Raw genomic sequence first — 19,211 nt, forward strand, 5'->3', positions numbered from 1 at the left:
GTAGGCAATAGTAATTCTGGCTGAGGCAGACATGACTTTGTATCCAGACCTGTAGAAATCCATTTTCATCATCCCATCTTCAATCCTATTCCATAGGTGACTGAATTGCTGGATATATATGTCATCTCATCTCATCTGTCAGGTAGGCTTTGCTGTCTCTGTTCAAGTTCCAAAGCAAGCTTGAAATATTTTGTAGGTTTAGTTAGTAAGTTCCTCAATTCCAGACATGCATAAAAGCAGTGACCTGGATTTGATTTCCATTTTTACCAGTCTCAGGTCTGTTGCAGAATGATATGGTGGGTTTTTTTGCAGGTGGCTGCTTATACAAAGATAGAACCTGGAGAATGTGAAAGGAGCAGTGGATAACCTGGTGTTGTTTGCAGTGTGGATGTGAGAGGTTATTTACTGGTAACTGGGGCACAAATACTGTAATTCACAAACATTAATGTCCCACCTGCCATCCCCTTTTCCAATAGAATGCCTAGACTTTGGGGGAGAAACTCGTTGTCTGTGTATGCTGTGTGTTGATCTTGAGGGGCCTTCTATGTGAGTTAGGAGTATTACTTATGCTAAAATATCTCTGAATCCAAGTGTCTGTGACCTGTGCATCTCCACAGTGCGAATCTGCATATGAGCTCCACTTCTGAAAGAGCTCTGAAGCCCTGCTCTTCTGATGGCAGGAGTAGAATCCTGAATCAAGGTCTTGCCAGTTGAAAAAGCTAAAAGCCTTTTTCTAAGTTCATGCTATACGATAAAATGTAGGTATATTAAAAGTAATTAAGATAAGCTCTCCTGCTAATGGCTTCAGAGCTTTTTTTCTTCAAATTGTTTCCGTTCACATCTAAAGATTTCTCTGAAGTGCTTCTCATTTGTGATGCTTTTTTTCCACTGTGGCTGAATATAGAAACTGATTACCAAGTTCATGAATTTTCTGAAGACCAGTGCAGGCAGTGTTTAGCATCTGCTTCCTGACTGTTATTTATAGGTTCTGATTACTATGTTTCTAGCAGCACCAGTCCCTCCTTTTAATGACACTTCAGGCTTTAGAAAGTTCTTCAGCCCTTTACAAATTCCAGAAAATTGTCAAAAATTTTAGCTTCTTGTTCATAGCTTCACTCTAATTGCTTGGTAGTTGACTTAAGTACGGTATTTACTACTACTAGTTGTATTTATTTCCTATTTCTGATAGAAATCAAAACCAATAGTTTTCTGAAAATAGAACACAAAAGTTAAAGCCTGTCGAATACAGTTTTTGAGAATTTTCATTGTGCAGAATTATAGTGTTTTTTTTTCATTATGTAAACAAAATGTCACTCTTTGTGTTTATTTTAAAATACCCTGTTAATTTAAAAATATTTTTGTTTTTCCTCCTCTATGTGATAATTCTTTAATGAATTGAACTATAAAAAATTTTTATGCAATTGTACCAAAAACATTTTTTGTATTTTTTGACTTGGGGGGGAAAAAAAAGGTGATTGGATGGTGCCTTTACTGAGTAGCTTTCAAAAATGATCCCAAACTGCTGTGGAAATGTAGGAGCCAGTGTGGTCTGTACTACTCTGTCACAGGAAAGTTACCATCATTGGGAATCAAGACTGGGTGCAGGGAGCTCAAATATCAGGAGGAAACAGAATGATAAGTATTTAAATTTTGGGTGATGGTGAGCATTAAAAGTAAAACGTTTCTCATCTGAAAAGTGATTGTAAAATTCCTCAGGCATTAACTATGGATGGTTAATTTTTGTGAAAAAGAGCTTTACTCCCAACCATACAGAAGCCACAAATTACCTGGACCCAGAAGATAGACTACAGGAGGTTTTATTTCAAAGTGAAGAAAATGTAAGTTTCATGGTCAGAGATGCATATATTCCATTGTTTATATACTGGCACTTCTGCAAGCTAGCAATGTATGTTCAAATATAGGGCAAAGAGGTCAGTTTCTGAGTTACTTAATTACTAATGCTGATACATCAAATGTTAAAGCTACCTTGGCTTGGCAGATTATGGGCTTAAATTGAAAGCCTGGCATTTATAAATTTCTAAACCAAAGATTCTGTATTAAGTTTGTTTGCCAGGATGTTGGTGTGAGTCATATGAGTCTTTTAGTATCTGGAGTGCCTGCTGAGTTCCTGAGGGTTGGAGGTGTTCAGCAGCTAGAAAGACAGAGCTGTGAATACCAGTTAGGACCTACATTTCTGTGCCTGTAAAGCAGATCTAAAAACTAAGTACAATCTAAGTAATCTGAGATCAGGATGTATAAAAAACTGTGATGATGGCATTCCTAATAAGGCACAGTTCATATATGAGGGATTACTGGTAAATTTAGAAAAACTTGATGAAGCTATTTTCAGTATTTCTTAGATCATGAAGGCTCAGGAGATTATAATTTGCAGGATAATTTTTCATTGTGCATAGTGACTAACTCTGGTCTGAGTTGTGGTTTATCAATAAATGCCATTGGACTTTAATTTGATTGGACTTTGATTTACTCCTATATTTAGAAATAAATTTTTTATCTTTTCACGGGAGTTGTGAAAGTCAGACAAGTAGGCAAGAAATATGGATTTCTGACACTGGGACATTTCACACTAACGCCATCATTTTCATGAGGCTTTTGCATGTTCCCCATTGATAATACATCACTTCTTCAGTTTTTGTATCAGTGCTGACAGCAGCCAGATACAAGAGAGCAATCCTTATATAGATTTTATGTTATATCTTATAAAGAAGACAAATGAATTGTATTGAAGACTGGTTCATTCTCATTTGTTGAGGATCTCAGATTCCTTTGTCTCTGCGAGGAGATGGTGCTTACATGCTTGCTCATTATTTAGTTAGCCAAGATCTTTAAGGTCAGCATGATGGAATTATTGGAGTTTAAACTTTCTGTAGTTTAGTCATGTACTGTTCTTGTCTCAGCTTTGTAAATTTCATGGTCTTTGGTCTCTGCATGGTCTACATTTCTACCTTGTCCTTTTGTTCCAGAACGTAGCTTATGGTATTTGATTTCCAGAGTAGAATACTAAGCAAAAAGGCATGGCCTTTAGAGCACCAAAGAAATTTCAGATGCTGGTATTATTGTTCTGTGTAACCTCATGGGGCCTTTTTTTTTTTGGTTTTGTTTTTGTTTGTGGGTTGTTTTTTTTAAGTGAAGTGACTTTGGTGGAATATATTTCTCTAGCAACACAAGAAATGGAGGGGATGTGAATAGGTGATAACTTTAACTATACCGCCTGCATTCTTTCGCATACATCTTATAAAATCTTGATTTTGCAAAAATTGTTTTCCTCAAAGCAAAATTCCACATAGTGTTAAAAAGCTTCTTGCATGGAGTGTGTGTGTTATGCTCTCCATGCTACATGGTCTTGCTTATTGAACAAAAATACATATGCTGCTGTCAGTAAATCTTAAGCATAAGTGAGACTTGCATCTAAGATGCTCGGGCATATTTCTGTTGTTTACACACACTTTCTTGTTACCTGCTCTAAGGTTAGTGAGCTTCTATATTATTCTAATATGATTTAAACAGTTCAGGAATCATAGTACATAGTATGTCTTTGAATGTGAGTACATTCTCTGTGAGATTTATCTGTATGAATATTCAAGATGGTTTTTTAAAGTTTGTTCATAAGGTCAAATGTAGGAGGATGATGTGGCTGAAGTGTGCAGTTAAAGAAATTAACGTGAAAGTAGGTTCAGAGATCTTTGTTCTGAAGTAAAAATGGCAAGCAGTAGTTTTGATTTGGCTTTTAAGTTGTTTACCAGGTGTTTAAAATAGTTTAAAAGATACTTTTTGATATTTTCTAATAGAGGAAAAATTAATGAGAAAATATAATGGTAAAGGTTGATTTTTGACAGTGTCTTTCCCAAACTGCTTCACAAGTATGTAACGCCATTTGTTAAGGTATGTTAGGAAGCCCTTGCTGGCTCCAGTGGCCTCCAGGGCTGGGGCGTTTGTCCTGCCTTGCTGCTGGAGCCCAGCTGTGCATGCCCAGCCTGGGCTCCTGTCTCCACCTCCGGCTCAGTTCTTTGAGGAGAAGTTAAATAGTCAGAAGTACCTCCTGTCAGTGGCCTTGCGACCTCTCACACATAGGTGTGTGCTCTGGGCCCTCCAGTTTCTGCCGCAGACCTACAAGCTTGTTGATCCATGGTTGCTTTTCCTGTTGCTAACACCCTGACCTCTCTTGCACTCTGATCCCTCCAGCTGCTGGCACCTTGGGCACACAGTCCTCATGGCCTGTGGTCCCCACTCTGGTCTCTGGCATGTGGACTCTCATGTCCTGCAGTCACTGGCACTACAGGCATGTGCGTCCAATGACCCATATTCCCGCTTGAGTTGCTGGCATTTGCTTTTACTCGCTCTGGTCTCAAGTGGCTGGCATGCAGGCTTGTGCCCCATTACTTGCAGTGAGACCTTGCAGCACCCACAGGTGGAACAGAGAGTGGAGTTGCACAGAAAGATAGTTAGGAGAGGATTTAATAAGACAGGATAGACCACAGTGATCAGGCACAGGGCCCAGTCAGAGAAGTGCGCTGACTGGTGCCTGCTTATACGTGACTTGGGCCCCTTTATCCTTCCTCCTCTCACTTTGCTCCCTGCCTCCAGCCTGTTACTCACCACCCTCTCTCCCCCACCTTTGATGCTTTCCTGAAGCATTGCTTAATGAGTTTGCATAGATCCACAGGCACCCTCAGATATCCATAATACTCATGTTCTGTCACTTCCCCCTTATCTGTTACAAAGTCCAGGCTGATGCTCTTCAGAGCTATGCCTGTGGTTTCTTAATGGCCTGTCAATTAATGGCTGAAGAGTTTTGGTTATCTTTATGATCTCCCTTAGTGCTTACTTATCAGGTTTGTGTCTCTATGTGGTCTTTTTATGGCTTTCCCTGTTACTTCGTATTCCCTGTGAGCTAAAAAGGTCCTTTACCTGATAACGTCAATGAACCAGATGCTTTCACCTTCTGCATGCCCTTACATTATCTTTTTAGCCGCATCATCGAGGGCAGTGATGATGAGGCATTTCCAAGTAGCTGCTGTGAACAGGAAATTGAACTAATGGAGGCATTAGACAAAGAATATTATGGTTTTAGATAGGCACAGTGTGTGAAGTAAATAATAGATGGGTAAGGTTTAAAGTAGATTTTATGATGAAAGACACATTTCAAGCTAAGCAAGGTTAAGGGGTGCCATCAGACTGTCTGCAAGTAACTTTTGTTAATTTGAGTAGTGAAGGCTGTCACTGTACTGAGTTGAGGGTAGCACAGATTTAAACTATTAGAAAATTACCTTTTATCTGTGTCTCAAGTTTGATTTCTGCAGGATTTCTATTTTTACTTCTACGAATGTGCAACGGGGAGACAGCTTGTTTCAAACCTTCTGTCACAAGGCGGTAGGGAATCTTAATCTGTACAGTTGTGATGATCATTCATAGAGAATTTTTTTCCCCTAAACAGAATGTAATTTTAAACAGTATGATTATGTTGCAATGCTAGCTCAATAGGCTACACTAAAATGATTCTTTTAAAAATTTTGGGGATTTGTCAAGATAGAAATAACTTGTATTACTGTTTATTTTGTTTTCTTAGAGGAAATTGCTGAAAGCACACTGTGAATGCTTAAACAAGTGAAATTTTTATACACTTTCACAAGTGAAATGCTTAAACAAGCGAAATGTTTAATGTGAATGCTTAAACAAGTGAAATTTTTATACACTTTCACCACTGCTATATTTTTTTTTTGTTTGCAGAATCCAGTTGTGTCCAGTTCCAGCTGGTCAGAAATAGATGTGCTGATTCTGGCTGGAACAATTGGCCATGTTTTGAGTTTGGGGGCAAGCAGTTTTATAGAAGAGGAACATCAAACCTGGTATTTTCTTATCAATACGCTTTGTTTGGCACTGTGTCAGGAAATTTGTAGAAATAATTTTCTTCTGAAAGAATGTGACCCTCAACATAGCACCACTGTGAAACAAAATTTTGATAGTATTGAGGAAGCCTCTGAGTGCAAGAATATAGACATTCCAGCAGCAGGTAATTCAAAATTGGGCAAGGCCACCTCTTCAGCTGAATTCATAAAAGGATCAGATAAGTGGATAAGCTTAGCAAGTCCATGGATCATCCTTATTTGCTGTCGGCTACTTCGATCTTTGAATCAGACAGGTGTCCAGTGGGCTCATCGGCCAGACTTTGGACATTGGCTGACAAGGTGGGTATCTGATTTATTGTCATACTTTCTATCTTATTTAAAAATTAATGTATGTTTTGTTTGATGAAATATATATACATTTCTATACAATTGCTGTTTAGAAAGTGCTGTAAACATTGAAAGCGGGTAAACAGTGAAGCAACATAAGGAATTTTTCACTGCTATTTCATGCAGGAGTAATTCCTTGTGTACTCTCAATAGTTTATAATCTTTGCCCTGCACCATGACTTATCTAATTAATGCCAATTATACACGATAGGTTTATCAGAGGCAAAAAGTAAATATTTTCCATGTGAAAGTCAACAGTGTCTGGTTTGGGAAATTAAAAATCACTTAATATAATTAAACCCTTGAAATTAAGGCAGAAGGTTCTGCTCAATTCCAGACTTTATGAAGTTGCAGGATAAGATGCTGCACATAGAATTCTTTCTTGTCTATCAAAGACATTTAACATGTGGGTGGAAAACTGAAGGAATTTTTCAAGTGTAGAATGATGAACAAGAAAGGGAATTTTTTACAGCTTGAAGTACACTGGAGAAGGGCTTCTACTTTTTCTACTACCTTTTAGTATTGTGAAGAACTGCAGCCATTATTCAATGATAAAAAGTACTTGATATTTGAACTGTCTTCTGTACTTCAGCTGGTGGACAGAGAAGCAATACCTTGTGACTGACTAGTCAAGGTTTTGTAGACAGCAGATGGGGAGGCTGTGCTGTGTAAGATAAAGAGATTTCTTGCCAGTATCTTAACAACACGTGGATGAAATGTCATTCATCATTCGTTAATAGCGACATGAGCAAATGAACTAATATGAGACTTGTTACTTATTGGCAGCCTCACAGAAAAAATGCTAATTGCTGTGACAGGCATGAGTGCTGAAAGACATGAGTTATGAGGGAATTTATCGCATTATAGCAGTCGTTCTATACCAAAGCTTTCGCCATGCATTCCTCCTCTTGAGATGAGGTGAGGGATTGAGGAAGGAATGTCATATTCCCGACGTTAAGTCCACATGATAGAGACCTCCTTCATTACGAGCTAAGCCAGGGTGTGAGCAGGATTAGGTGTGATTTGGTGCAACTGGGAGGATTTTTATAATTAATCCTGAGCATCTTCCAAAGATTTATTTGCCCAATAACTTCCTGAGCCAGATGTCTTCTTCAGACTGTCAGCCCTTTTCTTTGGAGTGTACTAGTGTCACAATGCCATGAAACAAGGACTTGATATTCTTGCAGCTGAAAAATTGCATTTATTTCAGGGATGTGCTTTTGCTAAGTGTGCTCCCACCTCTGATTTCCTGGTGCTAGGTATGCCTAAAGAGCAGCAAAACCTGTTATAGCCTTGGGCTGTGGGGACTCAGAGAGATAGCACAGGTAGAATGTAGTCTGCAGCTACAGCAGGTGATTCTAGGGCTTCCTGATTACAAAAGGCTTTTGTTATTAGGGCTTTCTGATAACAAAAGCTGGGAAATCCTTTATGCCCAGCTCTAACAATATTGCCTGTCAGGGCTTCCAAGCAACCCACTGAGGTAAACCAAGGTTGTTTACACCTGTTCTGGCTTAACCTTTTTTTGGGGGGGGAGGGAAGGGGGAGATGGGAGGAAGGAGGCTATTTTTGTGTTTCTTTTTTTTTCTCCTGTGAATTGGAATTGGCATGTTTTGCAGAATTCCCACCCATCTTTGAAAACAACAGAATCACAGGATGATTTAAGCTGGAGGGCACCTCTGGAAATGATTTGGTTCACTCCCCCTACTCAGAGCAGACTGATCTGGAACAGATTGCTCAGATCCTTGTCCAGCTGGGTCTTTGATATCTCCAGGCATGGAGACTTCACACCTATTCTGGGCAACCTGTTTCCCCCCCCCCAAATTTTCCTTCTGTTTAAACGGAATTTCCTTTATTTCTGTTTGTGTCCATTGCCTCTTGTGCTTTTGCTGGGCACCACCAAGAAGAATATGGCTTTATCTTTTCTAACACCCTCCACCTTCAGTCAGGCTGGTAAGATCCATACTGAGCCTTCTCTTCTTGAGGCTAAACAGTCCCAGTCCTTTGAGCTTCTCCTTGTATGACAGATGCTCCAATCCCATCACCGTTTTCCTAGTCCTTCACTGCACATGCTCCAATATGTCCATATCTTTCTCTGTACTGGGTAACCCATAACTGGACCCAGTGCTAAGCGCAGAGGAGGAAAAGCCTTCCTCAACCTGCTGGTAACATTTTTCATAATGCAACCCCAAATGCTGTTGGTTGTCTTTGCTGCAAGGGCACATTGCTGGCTGATGATCAACTCAGTGTCCACCACGATGATCAGAACCATCTCTGAAAAGATGGTCAGCCCCCAATCTGTCCTGATGTGTATAGCTATTTGTGCCAAGGTGCAGGACTTGCGTCTTCCCTTTGTTGAACTTCATAAGGTTCCTGTTGGGCTACTTCTCCAGTCTGTGGAGGTGCCTCTGAGTGGCAGCAGACCCATCTACTGTATCAGCCACTCCTCCCAGTTCTGTATTGTGTGCAGACTTGCTGAGGGGGCACTCTCCCCCATCATCCATTAACGAAGATGTCAAACAGTATTGGCCCCAGTGCCAAGCCCTGGGGTTCATAGTAAGTGACTGGCCTCCCGGTGGACATTGTGTTGCTGATCGCAACTGTGTGAGCCCAGCGGTTGAGCCATTTTTCAGTCTACCTCACTGTCTACTTTCCTAGCCTGGACTGCATCAGTTTGCCCGTGAGGATGCTATGGGAGATAGTGTTAAAAGCCATGTTAAAGCTGAGATAAACAACATTGCCTGCTCTCTACTCTTCCACCGAGCTAGTCATCTCATCACAGAAATCTGTCAGGTTGATTAGGTGTTACTTCCCCTTCATAAAGCCATCACAACCCTATTATTAAAGCTGTCTGCCTCCCCCTTCAGTAAGGCTGAAGTACAGCGGCTAGATATCAAAACCAAAACTTCAGAATTTTACAGGCAAATCGCTCCCTGTGCTTCCCCACTAAATTATAGCCTCACATTCAGTATATTTGCTTCGGTCATGAGGCAAGTAGAAGAGAAAAGGTCCTACAGCTGTAGTCTTGGGCTACAACTTCTTGTTTGGCTATAATGGTATATTAAAGGAGCTCTTGCCTTACAAGACAATACCTGCTGTCTTGCCCCTCCCCTCACTGGTCCTGTATTTTACCAGCACAGCTGTTGCTTTGTCAGTGTGGTGAACTAAAATATTGAATAGATGTGGCTGGGAAAATAACCCAAGATGGGGTAGGAAACTCTTGGCTTTTAGATGGATCACTTCCCACTCTGATTTACCATCCAGCTTCACAGCCAAATGGGCTTGCTTAGTAACAGGAATGCAGGAAGAGTGTGCAAGCCAGCACTGCTGCTGTTGAAATTCCTGTAGAGACAAAGTGGGCAAGTATCTGCATATTTTGAAGTGCTGCAGATATAAACAGTTTTTTCTTTCTGCCATTGTCAAACATTCCTTACAAAAACCCACTTGCCTTTCAAATCTGATTGAGAAAGAAGTAATGATTCACAAACTTCTACTTTTGGGGTCTTTAAAAAGATGGCGGAACAGTCCAGAGTGCCGTGCCATGGCAGGCTAAGAGGATGTGTCATTGAGGCTGCCATAGTTCTGCCTTCTCCCTTTCATTGATGTAACTACTTCTGCCCAGTTTAAGGAGCAGGTGAAAGAGCAGAACCCTGGCAGCCCTAGCACAGGTTGGCTCAGGCTGCTGTGGAGCTACATCCTGACTTAAATCAGTGGAACAGTTTTTAGCCTACCAGGAGAATACAATACATGTCATCATGCTGACATATACTTCAGTTGCTTTATAGGATTAAAAGATTGCCGAAATAGCAGCATTTGAAGAGCACAGTTTTTGGACTTGAGTGATGGGACGTAGGTGAGTTCTTGGGTCTGAAATGGTTCACTGGGCAAGCTTTGGAAAGATCAGTCAACAACGCAACAAAATCTTTGCACATCCTGTGGTTTGTAGAGTATCTGTGAATTTCTATTTGGCAAGCATGCTTGCATTTTCTTTGGTTGGAGGTTTTAATGTCTTTGTTGCTTCTCCTTCACAAGAGAACAGTGTGGTAGAGATGTCTCTTTCCCTAGTGTTTTGATCAGGATTGAGATGATGTGTTTTCCTTATAGCATAAATTAAAAGTTGGTGATAAGCTGAGTTGCATAAAGCACTTATTCCTCTTCCCAAAATGCATTGCTAGTCTGTAAGGTTGATTGTTACTCTATTTTTAGTATGTGTTTAATTTGCATAGTTATGTCTTAATAGCACATTTTTTTAGTAATAAGAAATTAGAACCTTACTTAGGTACCCTTATTAGTTTGAGTTAAAGCTGCTCAGGCTTTTTCTAGCCAGCCTTCTATTTTGTCTCTAAGATAAACTAATGAACAAACTACTCTCTTTTTTTTCCCCCTGTATTGACCTTTTAGACATCTGTGCTCATGCTCAGACTATTATTTTGCTTATCTGGACAGTGCTTAAGGGGCTCAGCACTTGAGACAAAGAGACTATTGTGCAGGTTTGTGCATGGAAAAACATAAGCAGCAAAACAGAGAAACTCAATCTACCTGTAATGTGTCAAATTTGGCTATTAGGGATGCATTCAACAGTGCTGAAATAGGAAAGATGTTCTTTGTTATTTGCAGAGAGACTCTGTGAAACCTACTACAAAGAAAAAAGACTTCAGCGGGAAAAAGGGCAAAAGAAAATCAGACAGTAGATGAAATGGAAGAGAACATGCAATGCCTAAACTTGCCTAGAAGTAAGGTTTTCTTTTTAATTAGTTGGTATTCAGTTAGCTTCATTTGACTGTTAATCTTGGTCAGAGCTGATACTTGGAAGGTGTTGGAGCTGCTACATGGCTCACTGTGGAAGGGGTGAAGCTGTCAATGACAGCGTCAGCTCGAAGAGAAGTGACAAGAAGCAGCAGCGTGGGAAGATGATAATATTTTCTTTTAATAATGTGCTTAACCATCCCCAAATGCCCTTCCCCCCAAAGCTAGCATACCATGTGACTGCTGTGTATTCTATTGTACATAGTAGAATGGAAGTAAACAATTAAAAAAGGCTGTATCCACATAAAATATGAAGCGGGTGCACATTTGTAATTCCTTTCACTCTACTTGTATTTGCAGTAGTGAGGTGAGGTCAAAGCAGCGGGAGGAAATGTATTCAATCTTCATTATGATCCTAGAAGTATGAAAGTGTAGACCACAAGCTGTTACAGTAAGAACATAGAGCTGAAGCTCTCTTTTTTCCCTTCCCCCCTCCCCAGGTTCTCTCTCTGGAAACTATTGGTTTTTCACTTTCAGTTTTGTGATTTGGGCAAACCCAGATACATTTCAGCTGAGGTCAGAGTAGCATGTTCATGCTTGTATTTCTGAGTAGAATATCAAAATAATTTAGAACTTTGCTAAATGGCTGGACTCTGTGTTGAGCAACTACAATCCCCTTTCAAAATATGTGCTAATTTAATATGCACTTAGCTGCCTAACTGTAAGAACCTTGGCTGGAAGACCTTGAAACTGTAGGTGATTTATACTGACCTGACTGCACTTGCTATAAATCCTTTTATTGTTTCTTCAGCAAACTCTATGAAACACTGGAGTAGGTTTTTTTTCAACAAATTTATGTGGTTCAAAAAAAATCCAAAACAGAAATCACAGAGGACTGTTATCAGAAAACCTGGACATGAGTTGGATATAAACCCCTGTGCTAGCAGTCAAGAATGCAGCATTTGTGACTGATGTGCACATGACTTTGAACATACCCTTGCTGTCCACTGGGCCTTCTCTGAGAATTTTCTTTCTTTTTTGGGGGGTTAGAGTATGATTTCAAATGTTCACTGTAGGAAATTGCAGCTGTTAGTGAGTGTCTTGCTTGATATAGCAGCAGCAATTACTTCTTACAGATAGGAATGATTTTTTAATTTTTCTGTGTTGCTATGTTAGATTTGCCTGCAAGAGGCTCTTAACAGAAGTGCATTGACTTTTTTAGATAAAGAGACAAAGACAAAGATGATGATGATGTGCTGTTATTTATCCCTGATTTGTTTCATCTCACTTCCATACAATGAGCAGCCAAGGAGAAAACAGCCTGAAAGCTTTTAAAATTTTCCACAAAGGTTCATTTGAAAGATGCAGTGGCTACTAAATTACTTCTTTATGTGTTGATCATAAGAGAAGGTGCATGCACTATCTTCACAGGTTGCTGCAGAAATCCCTTCAGTGCTTCTACTATTTCCTCCTGTAGAGGAGGAACGATAGTGAGGAGAAACATCAAGACTACATTTTCTCTCCCATAGTGTTCCAAGTCTTACTCCTCTCACTTGCCTCTACTGGCCTGCAGAGAGCAATGCATCTCTTGGGAGTCTTGTTAAGTTGTATGAAGTGCTTGACTGGGTCCTGCAGGGAGGACTAACAGGACAGTTTTTCTGCCCCATCTGCCCCTTTCCTTTCCTCTGTGACTTTCCAAGCACAACAGCTGAAACAGCTATTGGTCAAACTCCTGATAAAGCATATACTAGGGAATAGGAAAGTAAAGCTGTATGAAGTACTATAATTTTGATTAAATCAAGATAAAACTGGAGTTTCATAAGTGTGGTCAGAGTTACTGCAGATAACAGCCCAGGCTCACTGTCAGTTTGTTGAAGTTAGTGATCTTTTATCATGGCATTTTGAAGTGTGGAAGACAGAAGATGGAGCCCTTGGCTCTCACACCCTACATAGTGTTCCTAACAGAAGGTAAATCTAACAAAATTAGCGGTTCTAGGTCATTTGGGATACTGGGAATATTTGCAGTAGGCAAAGGTTAGCAGTTCTTGGATTACAGTAGGCTTTCTGAAATTGCATAGCTAGCTATGATAGGGGTTGAGTGCAGATCTTACCCCATTACATTTTGCAGTGCTAGCTGATACCACTGTAGATTTAAATGCGTAACGTTGGCAGCATGCTCAATGAAATGCCCTTCATTCTGAAATGAGTGTTACCTGTTTACAATGCAGGGGAACAAACTGTATCTGTAATCTTCTTGGCCATAATGCAAGTTTTGTGTCTTTATCTCTTGTATGTATTGATCCAGTACAAGGTGCTGTAGTTGCATAAAGGAATCATATTGTGCTAATGTGTTTGCAGGTGTATGTTTTAAACTATGTAAGTATATTTCTGTTCATTTTGGGTAGGTAATATTTTGTATGTCTAAAATTAAACAAATCAAATACATGTGCAGTCATGTAAAAAGTGAGAATAATTCTAATTCTATAGTGCGAAAATCTTTTCTGCCTTATGCTAGAAAATGTCATGCTGTAGTATAAGCAAAATGCGCTGTTTCAAAATGTATAAATAACAAAATCCTGGTTTAAATGCTTTAGACCCTTTTCGATTATGCAAAATGCAGCTCAGTTTTTATATAATTAACAGAATAACTAGCATATGGTGGAACACAATAATTACACTTTTAAACATGCATGCTTGAGTAGAAAACCTCATTAATAAAACCACTTTTCTAAAAATACTAAACTATTTTACCATACCTCTTGGAAAGTTCATAACAGATGTCAGTGAAGTGATTAATTTGGAAATACAGTGCTGTAGCTAAGGCTGTCAAATGTGTTTAGCAGTAATTACAGTGGTTTGAAGGTGTGGTGGGGTTTTTTTTTGTTTTTTTTTTTTTCCCCCCAGCTCTGAACATAAATCTGAACTCTCCTTCTTGGCTGCAGTCTCCCTACTTATGATCTTCTTTCTGGTTCAAAGAAGATGCTCCCTGGTTTCAAAAATTGCTATGGCACTTGGACTGCTGGGAGTCTACAGTTACCGGGCAGCTATTGGAAATGTTATATTTCCATGGCAACATGACAGCAAAGATATTTCAAAGTAAGTTGATCAACAGATATGTAAATCTATTTCTAGAGAGGTGTTAACACTTTGGATATCAGGGGATGAGGTGGGAGGGGACGTTATGTCTAGGCTGGAATCACATTCTTATGAATAAAACTCTATTTTGTAGGTGGCCAGCACTCAGTTTTTGTGGTGTGTGTGTGTAATTTTGAGCCCCATGAAGTGTCTTTCGGCTGTGACAGATCAGAAGCCAGTCAGATAAAAATTAATATGAGGAAAATCTAATAGTCATACCCTGTATTTTTGCTACAAAGAAACTCCAAATGCACCGTCTCCTCTTGTTTTAGATGGACTTGCCACATTTAGCAGAGCCCATGCCAATCTCATTTAGCTACTTCCTAGTTTTGAAAAATGCTTAGGTGGCAACTGGGAGAGTTGCTTTTCTGTATCTTTCTTCTGCAGGTGAGTGTTCTGTAATGTATGAATTTTCAAGATGTAACCAAATCCTTGAGGTCTAGGCTGTACTGCACAATGCATACTAAGGATTTTTACATGGATGTTAAGTTTCTTATAGAACTAGTCTGTAACCGTAAGGAAGCTATTAGCTCCTTCACCGATAGCTACTTTTAGAATGTAGCAAAGTGGCTTTAGTTTTCTCATGATACTTTTTACAGTTGGATTGTACCTGGATCTGCAGCCTCAAGTTTTTCTAATGTCAGAGAGCTGTGGAAAACTTCCAGAGTCAGTTAGGACATTTGATGAGGAGGAAGGGGTCATGGAAGAGAATTTGTAAAACAGTTGTCTTCTGGATGTAATAAAGTTTCTCTCACACTCATTTTCAATGTGATATGGATATGAGTGGTTTCTGTTGGAGCTTCTTAATCAGGGGCCAGAGATTCACAAGATGTGCAGAGATGGAAAAAGAGAAGATCTTAGGACATATAGAAGATCAGATTTACTAATGAGGCATGTTTTTTATGTATGTATATCTAGATATATTTACATACATTCCATCTCTCCAAATATTGAATAACGCTAGTTGTATACTAGCGTTAACATTGCGTGCTAGTTCTGCTAGATGCCAAAGTAATGGTAATCTTTACTTAGTCTGCAGGATTTGGCTCTGTGTTTGAAACATGCCTGATTTCTGAGTGTCACCTCTAGTTTTGCTTTGTGTTTGAGTAAAATCCTTGGAGAAGAATACTGTCCTTGCAATAAGAAGAAAAATATTGCAGTGTGGGACAGAACATTGTAAATACAGCAATTCAGCCACAAATAAAATGCAATTAGAGAAATAAGTGAAGTACTTAAATACTAAAGGCAAAGCATTGACTAGGAACTTGTTGGTTCTATAGTCAGCATATTGATCGCAATTATAACAAGAAAGATACGAGCTTTTTGTGTTATTTCACCTTAAATAAATAATGCACATGGTGATTTGCTTAAATTATGTCAGACCTTTTTATATCTCTGATTATATACTGGTTTAAAAGTTAGTCATGTTTCAAAGCCTTATACCCTTTAGATCCTCTGTGTAAGCTGTTTGGTGAAAGCTGGTAGGGTTAGCAAATGCAGGTTCTGACCTTTGTGTCGGCATGTGTTCCGCACCTGGGGCGGGAAGCGTGGTGCAGGGCCCTTTCTGGATCTCACTAAGAAAGGACCAACAACAAATGTGTACAAAAATAGCTGTTTTAATAAGATAGAGTGAAAAGAGGAATATAGGTAGTGAGTTCCTTCATATGCTGGGAACCCTGCTTTCGTGCAGCATCAGACAACCCCCGGATGAATCTTCCCATGGCATGCTGTGGCACATGGATCCCATCAGTGGAGAAGTTCTGCCTCCCTCCCCTACCATGATGCCTTTTATTTTGTGTAAAAAAAAAACCAAAACAACCCCAAACAAACCAAAACAAACCCATGGATCTACTTCTGCCACGTCAGAATGTTATCTCTTTCGTAACGCCCACCAAGCGCACAACACAGGCCAGCACAGGGGTTCCGGCATAGTCCCTTGCAGCGGCTACTCATGCTAACATGTGGGCTTCTCAAGCCTAAAGTACAAGGCCTAATGGAGCAGACGTGGTTTGCCCAAGATCACTAACTCCTCAAGAACATTATCTTCAGCAAGGTTCCCAATACAGCATGTCAAAAAAGATGGTAGACACATGTTAGTAGATTTCAGCTATAAGCTGATGTTTTGACATAGTGATCCTAGCTCGTCTTATTAGATGGCTGATGCGATAAATGGTAAAAGCTTATTTAAAATGCCACCAGGAACAAAACCAGGACTTTCTTTTAAACGTATCTGGAGGTATCTGTAGTGTATTCATGACATGGAATAGCTCCAGATCTACGTGCAAGGTAGAGGTAGTTTTGTGTAATATGAGAAAAAGTTGTAGGCAGCCACTGCATTTTTAATGCATAATGCTTTCTTCTGTAAGATGGAGAATCTTTGCTCTGAAACGCGCCCTCTCTGTATCCTTTATTGAAGATAAGTGTTTCCTCTGAATATGACAACTGCTGGGAGGTGGATGAGGGAGAAGAAGCAATTGAAGTGCATCCCATCTCCTATGGCTTACCCTAAGATAAACTCTAAATTAAAAAATGCAAGGAAGTAATTTGGCCTTCCATTTTCCTCAGAGTTCTTTTTAAAAATTATAGTTTGTGCAATGAAGAAGATGAGTATATACCTTAGTGACACAAACAAAATCATAGTAGTTCATTTGCTGAGAAATTGTTTTTTTAGCTTGAATTTCCATGAACTGGTTAATTTCAGTTTTAATTTAACTCATTTAATAGTGACAAATACCTAAAGCTATTTCCTAAAGTTTTACTTCTAAATTGCATGAATATATTTGAATATTTTATGGTAATAATTACATCAGAATTACCAGACTTATGGAAGTAGGGCACTGAATTTCTGCATTAGCCAGAAACACAGGAACTCTCTAAATTTTACTGTTTGCTTGGGGTTTTTTTCCCTAACGGCAAAAGCCAATGAGCCTTACCAGGGGATTTACAAAGGCTTGGTATTTAAGGGAATAAAATAGTAAAGCCCCTTTGCATAGACCATTCGGTATGAGTTTGAACCTTTGAAAGCTAAACCACAGAACAGAGCACTGTGTTCATGTTTAAGAAGGCCACATCACTACCATGTGGTGGTCTTGCCTTTTTTCTTGGTTCTGTGGGTTGAAAAAGAAAACTGAACATGTAGGTACTGTTGCTTATTATTTCTCCTCTTGCTTTGTGGTTCTCTTTCTGGTACGTGGAAAAGAAAGATTGAATTCAAGAGCATTTGTTAGTAATTGTTTGAGAAGGAAGGTAACCTTCCAAAGACTGAGAAAATACATAAATTTAAAAGGAAAAATTTATTTTTAGAAATTTTGACTAGTGGTGTTTTCTGTGGTCAGCTAGTTACACTAGTTACACCAAGTTTAATTATGCTTTTACTATTTTTAGTGTCATGGTCCAATCCTCCATATATTATTAAATCCAGATGGCTCAAGAATCCTCAGTTCTGAGTGAATCATATTAAATTTGTAGGAGACCATGTTCATTCACCACTCATGTATAAAGTGACTGGTAATCCCTAAGGATAGTGTATATTCAGTTATGGATAAAGTGTGCAGATAATGTCTATTTTTATCTTTTGCAAGATAAAAAAAATAGATTTATAACCACAAAATTTTTAGTACTCTCATTTGGTGAGTTCATTGGGTTATTATAACTTAGCTCACGGTAACATGATCTATGACTTCTTTTGCCCAGTAAACATAAGAATATCGGTGCATTCTGATGGGTATCTGCTTTCACTTTCTCTGTTCCTTGGGCCTTGCACTTCTAGAGTAGCAGGTCACAATTTTTAAGATTACGGGTCTTTGTCCTTGTCAGCTTTTTGGATGAGATGCTGTGCTTTGTTCAGAAGCTGACTTTTCACTGGAAATTAAGAGGCCAATGAATTTATAGGTGTAATGAAAATAGGAGTAGATGCTAATTACACTTACTACTTAAAACATTCATTTTTTTAATAATGAGATTCTTTAGGGATTTGAAAAATGTGTACAGTTACAAGGAAAAAATGTGCTGGTATAAACCAGCATATCTGTATATCTGTGCAGCCATGTAAGGTGAGAAAATGTCCGAAGTATACAGAAATTTCAGATTGAAGTAAGGATCTTCAAATACTATCACTGTCTTTTTGGTTGGCTAAAAAGAAATATATGTTTGTGTGAATGAGTTGTGAAAAATCACTGAACAGCTTAAAGAGAGTAGTAATTTTTAAGTCAATTTAGTTCCTGAAATAAAATTTCCACATCGCTCTAAGGAATATTTTTGGGGAAATTCATTATGCTATATAAATGGCATATTTATATGACTATATTTATGGATCTGACCTTGAATAATAACAACATAAATTTATTCTGGTTACATTAATTAATATATAATTTTATTTTTATATTTTAGGTTAGTTTAGTTTTTAGCACAAGCTGTTTTCTTTGGTAAAATTGATTTGGAGGTGTTGTAATTTAACCATTTTTAGAGTTTTTGTATTTGAGAACGTGCTCTCATGAAATTGGCCAGTACTAGCCTTAGAATTTAACCCATTTGGCAGGACTGCGTTGGTCTTGCAGCTCTCTTTCGAGTTTTTGACCTGTGAAATTGTTTGTTTTATTTACCTATTAATAATTATTACTTTTTTTTTTTAATTTCCTCTTTAGGGGGATTACTGAAGCTCGTTTTGTTTATGTCTTTGTTCTTGGCATAGTCTTCACTGGCACTAAAGATTTACTAAAGTCACAGGTTATTTCTGCAGACTCCAGTGTGAAGAGTACAGGATTATGGGAAGTGTATAGTGGATTGGTTCTACTAGCAGCCCTTCTATTTAGACCTCACAATTTACCAGTCTTGGTGTTTTGTCTGCTGATTCAGACAATGATGACAAAATATATCTGGAGACCTTTGAAATTTGATGCAGCACAGATTACCATCATGCACTACTGGTTTGGACAAGCTTTCTTCTATTTTCAGGTAAGCTGAATACTCTCCCTGCTACAGGGGTGGGAGGGGGAATAGTTTTTGAAAGAAATATTGACCATTGTGAGTAAAATGCCAACCAAATCTCAGAAAGGAACAGTTTACTGAGTTCTCAGAAGG

The 19,211-nt window shown here is 38.9% G+C and overlaps 1 protein-coding gene across 3 annotated transcripts in view; it reads left to right on the forward strand.

The window, feature by feature from the left end:
• PIGG (phosphatidylinositol glycan anchor biosynthesis class G (EMM blood group)) overlaps positions 1-19,211 on the forward strand; it is a 100,800-nt gene that overhangs the window by 26,984 nt on the left and 54,605 nt on the right. The window contains exons 9-11 of one of the 3 annotated variants that reach the window (XM_072860016.1): positions 5,749-6,206; positions 13,902-14,093; positions 18,776-19,085. In XM_072860016.1, coding sequence (XP_072716117.1) covers positions 5,749-6,206; positions 13,902-14,093; positions 18,776-19,085 — 960 coding nt within the window. Of the gene's footprint in view, positions 1-5,748; positions 6,207-10,868; positions 10,970-13,901; positions 14,094-18,775; positions 19,086-19,211 lie in introns of those variants that run through there. The other 2 variants (XM_072860017.1, XM_072860018.1) reach the window with 2 other exon arrangements.

This window comes from Ciconia boyciana, chromosome 4 (assembly GCF_034638445.1).
Source record: "Ciconia boyciana chromosome 4, ASM3463844v1, whole genome shotgun sequence".
NCBI lineage: Eukaryota > Metazoa > Chordata > Aves > Ciconiiformes > Ciconiidae > Ciconia > Ciconia boyciana.